This window comes from Sinocyclocheilus grahami, unplaced genomic scaffold (assembly GCF_001515645.1).
Source record: "Sinocyclocheilus grahami isolate Dianchi unplaced genomic scaffold, SAMN03320097.WGS_v1.1 scaffold165.1, whole genome shotgun sequence".
NCBI classification, from domain to species: Eukaryota; Metazoa; Chordata; class Actinopteri; order Cypriniformes; family Cyprinidae; genus Sinocyclocheilus; species Sinocyclocheilus grahami.
In genome coordinates, this window is record NW_015505344.1 from 82,821 (window position 1) to 92,951 (window position 10,131).

Here is a 10,131-nt window from a genome sequence, read left to right on the forward strand (position 1 = left end):
CATTATAATGTTTTTGTTAGCCTATCCAGTTGAAGCCACTAGATGCGGCGCTGCTGCGTTGTTCGTTAAAAATATTGCGGATAAAGAGAACATCAATGCGGAGATGATCTTGTTTACATCAAAGCTGAAACCAAGCCATTCACACAGAACACATATTTTGCGCATTTTCTAGAGGGACATCTAACACCGTTGCACTCGCATCTCGCACAAAGGAGCCGCATGTTTAGAAAGCCATGTAAAATTAATGCAAGTTTAACTTTGAAAAAACATATCTCGAGACTTTATGGCGTTTTTTTTCCCCATCCCACTGCAACTCCTGTTTTTAAATAAAAAATGTACTCTGTGTGATTGGCTGTCCGCCCTTTGTATTAAACTATGCATACATACATGATGCTGTTTTGTTTATAGTTGTTTAAGCAACTTAATTAATTATAATTGGTTTATAAACATTATTTTAAACATTATGCACTTTTTTTTCACAGATAGTCATGTTATCTTATGCTTTGAGTTTGAATAAACATGCATTAGTGATATTTTGCTCGATGCGCCCTCTTGTGGCCTCAGAACAGAAGCCAAAAGCTTTTCTTCACCCTAACTGAAATTATGCATTTTAAATTCGAATATAATTAGAATTTTGATAATATTTAAGTACAAAATTAGAATTTCGTTTTTCAGCCATTTTGACAGTCCTAGTGTACACACACATATACACATTTATATATTTAGATATGTATATGAATAGAAATATTGCATTCATATATTATATTAATTAATAAAATAATTTTATTTAGCCGGTTTACATTAACAAAGACAGTAAATACATTTATTTTACACAAGATTATTTCAATTAAATGTTCTTTTGAACATTTTATTTTTTCAAAGAATCTTGAAAAAAGATTGCGCATTCCACAAAAATATTATTAAAAAAATATATACATAACTCCTCTTGAGCAAATCAGCATGTTTGAATGATTTCTGAAGAAAGAAACCTGCTTCTCTCACATGAGCACAACATGTCTGCTAACTCCCACACTTTTTTTTAATACACAATATACAGTATTGTGTAGGCAGACTTGTTAGTTTGTAGAGCAGATAAACCTGTATATAGATCTGAACCTGCACTCTCCACTATAACAGTCTCTCTCCTCCTGGACAGAAATCTGGTGACATGTCTGTCTGTGTCCATGGACGGGACCGTCCTGCTGTCCGGCTCCAACGACGAGACTGTCAGGATGTGGGACGTTCAGAGCAAGCAGTGCATATGGTCCATCAACCACAAGGGTAAGCATCAAGCGCTCTCTCTCTTTCTCTCGGCATGATTCCCTTGTCTACAGGCTAGATCTGCTCTATGTACAATCACCTCTCAAGCGTCCCAGCATCCTTCAGTGCTCAGCCAGGCTCGCTGACTCTTCCTTCCTCTCTGGCAGCTCGACCGGTCTGCTTGTAGCTCACTCCAAATTGACGTGCCTTTGGACACCTGCGTCTTTTTCAGTTTAGGTGTCTGATCTCTCATGCTTCGGCCGTGACTGGCTGGCAGTAGGGCAGGAATGATGAGATTCTGCAGCGATAGTGACACAGCGTGCTCTGTTTTGGTTCTGATCCGTGAATACATTCTGTCTGGTTTGACAGTAGTTTACCCTCCAAGGAGCACAAAACAACCTCATGTTCCTTTTTGGGTTAGATTTTTTTTCTTTCTCTTCCTTCTGTCAATTATGGACACTGTGCAAAAATGGAAAATTCTAGGAAACTTGAGTAACCAATTTAAGCAATTTTAAAGTCAACAGGAAGTCACTGTTTGGCCCTGTTAGCTTTCTATTGCTTGTACCTGGTCTTATTGCGCACAGTTCACCAGTGCACATTATTTCTTCCAAATAAAAAACAAGCTTTTTCCTCTAAGATGACTTTTCTTATCAGCGTATATTTGGTTAATGCCAAATAGGTATTTTGGCTTTATTTAATAAGTCAACAACATACCGTATAAAATTATCCAAGATAAAAAAAAAGACAAGTTTGTATTATATTTGAACAAAACTGCTTCAATACATTATTTTCTAAGATAACAATAATATGAATAAAATAATAATAAGATTGTCGTAAAGTCTGGTATCAAGACTATTAAGGTATCACCCAGACAGTTTTGACTTTATGTCCCAAATTATCACAGTTATTTTAAGATATTCATGGTAGAACATGTGTAATCATTGCATGCATGATTTTTTTCTGTTTACATTTTCTTTTACATGTTTAAAGGGGTCCTATTATGCTTTTTCACTTTTTTAATTTTAGTCAGTGTGTAGTGTGTATGTTTGGGCATAAAAAAGATCTAGAAACTTACAAATCCCCAAGTCCACTCCAAAGGGAGATATTTTGTTTTTTTAAAAATCCCTTTTCAAGAACTACAACGAACGGCTCGTTTGGACTACAGCGTTGGTTTCCGGGCTTTGTGATATCACAAAGCGGCTCATTAGAATATCATTAAAAATAATTCCCGCCTACAGAAATTTGAATGGTTGGGGGGTGGGGAGGGGCAAGGTTGTGGTTAGAACGCTTGGTTGAGTGAGTGCATCAGACGAGACGACGAAGAAGAAGTGCTGCTGCAGAGTTAGTGCATTGTTGAAAGACGGAGCAAAGGGCGTGGCAGTACTGAAACACTGTCTAAGCTGTTCGCCAATCACAACGCACTGGGACAGCTAACCAATCACAACACATTTTGTTTTTCGGAAGGCGGACCTTCATCAAAGCCGGAACTAATCGAGCCGTTTGTGCCAGGCTGGGTAGAAAGGTATTTTAATAATGTCAATTATGTCATTTGTAAATTACGTTTTTTCGAACCACCAAGCATGAGAGCATGTTCTAGTACACCGCCAAAACAAAATCGAGACTTTGTAAAAGAGAATAATAGGACCCCTTTAATATATTTTTTAATAAATCAATATGGACAGAAAATTATATCATTAAGCCTTGTACTGATGCTATATTCAAGATTTGAAGACCCCAAAACATGGGAACTGGCAAAACAGCTGCTATAAAAAGAATACTAATGTACATGGGTATGTTCAGTTTGGTTTTATTGTGGGTTGCAGATGTATTTCATGTTGTCTTTATTTTCTTATATTTTACTTTGAATTTAAGTTTTAACTATAACGACTGAAAAGCTGTGAATCTGTATTCCTGATACTGTATTAATAACACTCCTTCAGCACTCCAAATATCCTTCAGCCTTTGAATGAGTCAGTGTGAAGACCTTGGCAGTTCTGATGGACTACTGAATTCTCTCTCATTTTTCTCCCGTGAGGTGAAATCACTAATTAGCTCGCTTCACTCTTTCAACATACAGATGAGCTTTGGTCATCCTGGGTTATGGGCAGGAGGATGAAAGCAGCAGACTCTATAGAAACTCACATTGCCAGATTGCATTGCACGGCCACCAGTCCTCAGCACGTTGTGTTATTTTAAGTATTGCTATTGAGCTGTTTCTCAACACAACTGCTTCATGCTCTACGCTTTTCTTTAATTGATTATTATTTTGTTGGAGAAAAAAAATGTATTGCTGGAAAACTCTGAGGTAATTTGTCAAATGTGGAGGTGAAAGGCAAACGTTATTGCGATCTAGGGCTGGGCGATATATCGAATATTAGCCATAATATCACAATAATTTTGACGACGATGTAAAATTTTAAAATATCGTGAATATCGAATATTTCAAATTCAAGCATAGTTTCCCAAAAGAAAGCGCCGAGCGTCCAAAAAAGGAGACAACATGTTATTGCGTACTCCAGACTGCTCTACACGCCTCTACTACGTGAGCTATCATGAGTGCGGTTGGCAGATATCAATAGTTCAAATCCACGAATCAGAGCTTCGCTGTTACAAGCATACATTTTCTGCCCGGTGTTTTGCTTATTTTAAGCAATCTGGCAACCATGCACACACGCTCGCTCATTGCGAAAACGCCGCAGCCGCAGATGATCTAAAACACCAACAAACAAGCTGGAGTTTAGCGATCTAAATGAAAGTGTCACTCAACCAGTCTGTGTTCTGTCATGAGATCTGGACTGTATTGTTTGCGATTGTGATCGCTGAATAAATGCACTTACACAACCGCTGTTGTTTGAATAGAGAAACATAGGCAATTTGGAATTACTATTATGAATTAAACTGTTATATTTTTCATTTGTTTTTACCAGTTTTCATAATATAGACAGAGAGAGTGCATAAGTCTTTAGTATTAATTTATATATACATGTTCATTTAATAAAAAGCAGTAAGTGATCACTTGGTCTAGATTTTTTTTAATCTAAATTGCTCTAAATCTAAATTGTTTTTGTTTTTTTTTTTAATGGGAGCAAAATAAATCATGTTTTTTTTTATTATTTAAAAGCAAATGCAAACATATCGAGATATATTGAATATCGTAAAAATTTTGCCAATATCAATATAATTTTTTTTTATATATCGCCTAGCCCTATTGCGATCTGAAAAATCAAGCTGATGAATTAGTTTTCGTTCTCGCCATTGTTGCCCTGGTGGTCAATGAGGGCTAAAGGACCACAGATGTCAGGTCCCTTTGAGCAGGCAAGAGCTTTTTGAAGGCCATTGAGGGCTCTTGAATTGAACAAATTAGCACCGAATTATTGTGATAACCCCTAGCCTCTAGTTCATTATCTGTCCTATCGACTTAGAGAAAGGGAGGGTGAGAAAAAGAGGGTGAACGAGTGAGCCGGGCTGTGGGGTTGAAGCAGATTTTGTTCTTATGTTCTCAGATTGATGCAGGCTAAATTACCCCGTTGACTTTGATCAAATACCTGCTGTAATTAAACAGCTCTGAGAGGTTTAAAGGTTTTAGTTAATAACCAGTGCGCTATGTGTCAGACTGACTCCCTCATTCGAAGAATTTTGTGTTGTTATAATGGCTTTTTCTGAGAAATAAACGATCTCATGGTGGTTCAAAGATTTTGTGCAGTCTACCCAAATCCCTGCTAGGGATGGGCCATGATGGTCGACTAATCAGATACTTGTCCAACAACCAGTAGCAGTGTGTCTTTTGTAAGAAACATGTCCAATTGGGATGAGGTGAACCGTGAAACCAGCCTATTTATACATATATGTATATCTCACTGGGATTATAATGCTGTCTGACAAACAACAGTTGTAAAAGGTGCGCCATTTATCGGTTAACCAGATATTCAAGTACTGATTAGGCAAAAACTGTTAATAACGGTAAATAGTATTGGTCTGTCTTTACTAATGTGAATGAATTTGAAACACTGTTTTAAATTATATAATTTATTGTAAAAATGTAAATATCGGTAAAAAAAAAAATCGGTCGATCTGGTTATTGACTGTCTCTACTATTATGGATGAATTTGAAACACTGTTTTCATTGGCACCATTTATGGGTAAACCTGGTATTTAAGATCTGATCACAGATCATGTGAAAAAATGTACATATTGGGAAAAAAATAACGGTCAGTCTGATTATTGTCTATCTCTGCTATTGTGCATGAATTTGAAACACTGTTTTCAGTGGCACTATTTATGGATAAACCCAGTATTCAAAAACTGATTACCAGTTACACAGAAGTCATAATATTGCTAAAAAGTTAAGGTCAAATCAATTGTCATCTATCTCTACTAATGTGTATGAATTTGAAATACTCCTTTAGATGGCACCAACTTAAAATGTTAATGTAAATCAATGTAAGAATAGAGAAGTGTTAATATCAGTAAAAAATATATATATATAATATATGTGTGTGTGTGTGTGTGTGTGTGTGTGTGTGTCTCTACTATTATGGATGAATTTGAAACACTGTTTTCATTGGCACCATTTATGGGTAAACCTGGTATTTAAGATCTGATCACAGATCATGTGAAAAAATGTACATATTGGGAAAAAAATAACGGTCAATCTGATTATTGTCTATCTCTGCTATTGTGCATGAATTTGAAACACTGTTTTCAGTGGCACTATTTATGGATAAACCCAGTATTCAAAAACTGATTACCAGTTACACAGAAGTCATAATATTGCTAAAAAGTTAAGGTCAAATCAATTGTCATCTATCTCTACTAATGTGTATGAATTTGAAATACTCCTTTAGATGGCACCAACTTAAAATATTAATGTAAATCAATGTAAGAATAGAGAAGTGTTAATATCAGTAAAAAAAAAAATATATAATATATATGTGTGTGTGTGTGTGTGTGTGTGTGTGTGTGTGTGTGTATAGGACAAACATATTTTACTGGAACCAAAATGTCACCATTTATTGGAAAACCTGAACTATCTCTATAACTATATGAATTTGAAACACTGATTTAGATGCCACCATTTTTCAGTAAACCTGAAATTTAAGTGTAAAACAAGAAGTGTTAAGATTGGTAGAAACGGTTCATTTCTAGTATTTCTGTTGCATTTGGCCATAAATTGCATTTCTTTCAGTCTTGCACATCACGACTCTCTTTATTTGATTTTGTGACAGAAATCCACTCTCCTGGGTCTGTTGACAACTAGGACAGGGTGCAAGCTTGTCTCTTAACTTCACAAGGAGATGCGTCTCCGAGCGAAGTGGGTCCTGTGTACTTGCTGTAGCTGGACGAGGGGCAACGAATCTCTCCTCAAGGCTCTTGATCATGGAGGCAATTAAACCCAGTTTCACGCCTCATCCCCAGACGCAGCTGATACCCCCACTCCTCCTTTTATCTGCCTTCATTAAAGCCAGCAGGCGGCCTGGCGACCTAAACAAATGCCTCAGCCAAAATGGCCAGAACTGAAGTGTCATTTACAGACATTTCGTGTTCAGAAGGCTAAAAGGCATAATTGTTCAGTTTACTTTATGTACAGCCTAATATTAAGTCCCTCTTAAGGAAGCTCAGAAATTGACCAAGATAGGGCTCAGCCATATGGCCAAAAATATTATCATGATATTTCTTTCCGTATCATACAATATCAGTATTTATCAATATTCATTTACCATCAATGGGGAAATGCTTTCCACATGTTTTTTAGACCTTGAGAATGAATGTAAATGTAACTTGTTTGCTCGCAATTAAACTCTGCCGAGGAGCTGTCTTTTCATTTTCCATGAAAAATCTGTGGTTCCATGAAATCTTTTTTATTTTCCACTAAATTCTGTTTTCAGTCTTTATTTTTTTTCTGTATTCTTTGATTTAATATTTAATACAAAGTAATCATCAAAATGGTGTTACAACAAAACGTTACATTTTTTCATTTTTTTTGTCAGATAAGATGCTGCACGACAAAACTGTATAAATTGGATGTTAAAAATATCTTGGTTGTTTGATATTCCTTAAAAATAATCGTAATATTATTATATTGATAAGTACATTTTAGTACATAATAGTAATATATTTCTGTCATAATTTCTTCAAGTTAAACTTAACTTTTATTTTGGCGATTTGTCTTGAAGATCTATGAGCTTCAGTGTATGTTTGATAGTTTTTTCTCAAATGAAATGGTGTAAAGCTGGTGAAGTGACTCTCAGAGCAGCTCTGGAGATGAAGTTTGTGTGTTCATGTCTCATATTGAAACAGCAGACGGTGAAAACATTGTTAGCATCATGTGTGTTTGTTTTTTTTGTATAGTAGATTAAACTACCATTTGTTCACACAGAGACACGCAGAACATGCAGACTTATTAGCCACATGCACTGACTCATTGTCGTGTTTATTTCTGCTTTGTGATCGGCTATAAAGATTGAGGAAAAATGTCCAGAACTTATCATTGTTAACAACATAATTTATATTGCTATCTCTATGATATTGTTCACTGCCTAGCCGTAGACAAAGATACAAGTAATGCAAGATTTTTTTTATTTAACCTTATTTCTTGACCTTACTTTTGTGAGGGTGGGATGTTGTCGTGGTTGAGACGCAGGAGGAAATTGAAAGGGCTGCTGGTTCGATACCTGCAAGGAGCGAGCCATGAGGCTCACTGTTGTGCCCTTGAGCGAGGCACCTATCACAGGGTGCTCCATGGGGATTTTCCCTGTAATAAGTTAATGAGAATTAGGGCTGTGCAAAAAAATCAAATGCGATTTTCATGCGTATCTCGTCAGTAAAGCCAGTTAACTGACAAGCTACGCAAAATCGCGTTCAAAATCGCAGGCGATTCATTGCCGATTATGAACGCGATTTTGCGAAGCTTGTCCGTGAACTTCGGCTCTGTGTAGTAAATGCCGCTCCATCTGAAAGCACGTGCTGGAGATTTACTACTAATCACAGAAGCTGACGAGATGCGCATGACAAGCGCATTCGATTTTTTGCGCAGCCCTAATGAGAATGTTCTATGGCAAAAGTTACTCCAACAGATTCAGCTGGCCCTGGTTGTTTGATATGACTTGTGACAAGGAGTTTCTGATGCATATTGCTCTATACACTCTGAAAAGACCTTGATTGGCTGACAATGGGAATAAGAGTGCCCAGGGATTTTTATAAGTCTGCCAGGAAACCATGTTCTGATTACAAGCTACCAGGTTGAGTCAAGTAATTACTGGATTTGCCAAGCTTTTTGCCAGGTTAGTGGCTTCAGTGAGTGTTCATTTGAAGTATGTGAAGGCTATGACATTTAATTGCTCACTTGCTGTTACGTTGTGCTATTTTGCATAATGGAAACATATTACTTTGAGTTTATATCACTTACAGAAGAGAATATTACAGCAAAATGTAGTGTCGTGCCGATAAATTAGTTTCAACCTCATTAAACAGTGCAAGCAATCTGTCAAACAACTTGACATGGCAATCCTAGCTTATGAAACTATTTGCTTATGACTTCAATTGAAATATTTAGTGTGTTCATGCTTTGGACAGCTTGGGTTGTGCACTTTTTTTTTCTCTGCCACTTTCACTCACCATCTGTTTTTCCACCATGTCCACACTAACATTAAAACATTTGGAGTCTGAGATTTTGTTCATCAAAGAATTCTGAAAGTAGACAAAAATATTAAGCATATTACAAGCACAACTCTTTTCTACTATATAACACTAAGCACAACTATTTTCAATATTGATATTAATAAGAAATGTTCCTTGAGCAGCAAATCAGCATGTTAAAAGTAGCTGGAAAATCAGTTGAATAACTGTCACACGACTGAAAGTTATGTTTTAGTTACTCTCCAGACATCGATTGATTAGTTCAAAAGTCGTTGTGTCATGCAGAAGAGGTCAGGTTTGTTGACCCTTGTGTTAATTACTCAGCACTGGCAATTAACTACTGCTCATCTAATCTCTTAATCCCATCTGACCTAAAGACAAGAGCACTCTGAAAGAAAAGAGGGTTCAGAGAACACTCAGACGGCTGAAAACCAAATGGTGGTCCATTCTCATGCTCGCTGACTGTCTGACTGCCACTGGATTATCAGATGGGATGGACTTTTCGGATTTTAATAGACACGGCCTCAAATTGAGTTCATGTTTCTTGACCTGGTGATATATACAGTGGGGCAAAAAAGTATTTAGTCAGCCACCAATTGTGCAAGTTCTCCCACTTAAAAAGATGAGAGAGGCCTGTAATTTTCATCATAGGTATACCTCAACTATGAGAGACAAAATGAGAAAAAAATCCAGAAAATCACATTGTAGGATTTTTAAAGAATTAATTGGTAAATTCCTCGGTAAAATAAGTATTTGGTCACCTACAAACAAGCAAGATTTCTGGCTCTCACAGACCTGTAACAACTTCTTTAAGAGGCTCCTCTGTCCTCCACTCGTTACCTGTATTAATGGCATCTGTTTGAACTCGTTATCAGGAACTCGGTTACCACCATGGCCAAGACCAAAGAGCTGTCAAAGGACACCAGAAACAAAATTGTAGACCTGCACCAGGCTGGGAAGACTGAATCTGAAATAGGTAAGCAGCTTGGTGTGAAGAAATCAAATGTGGGAGCAATTATTAGAAAATGGAAGACATACAAGACCACTGATAATCTCCCTCGATCTGGGGCTCCACGCAAGATCTCACCCAGTGGGGTCAAAATGATCACAAGAACTGGGAGCAAAAATCCCAGAACCACACGGAGGGACCTAGTGAATGACCTGCAGAGAGCTGGGACCAAAGTAACAAAGGCTACCATCAGTAACACACTGCGCCGCCAGGGACTCAAATCATGC

The 10,131-nt window shown here is 37.1% G+C and overlaps 1 protein-coding gene across 1 annotated transcript in view; it reads left to right on the top strand.

The window, feature by feature from the left end:
• Nucleotides 1-10,131, top strand: part of wdr18 (WD repeat domain 18) — a 65,246-nt gene that overhangs the window by 36,191 nt on the left and 18,924 nt on the right. The window contains exon 7 of the mRNA XM_016282721.1: nt 1,157-1,281. Coding sequence (XP_016138207.1) covers nt 1,157-1,281 — 125 coding nt within the window. The remainder of the gene's footprint in view (nt 1-1,156; nt 1,282-10,131) is intronic.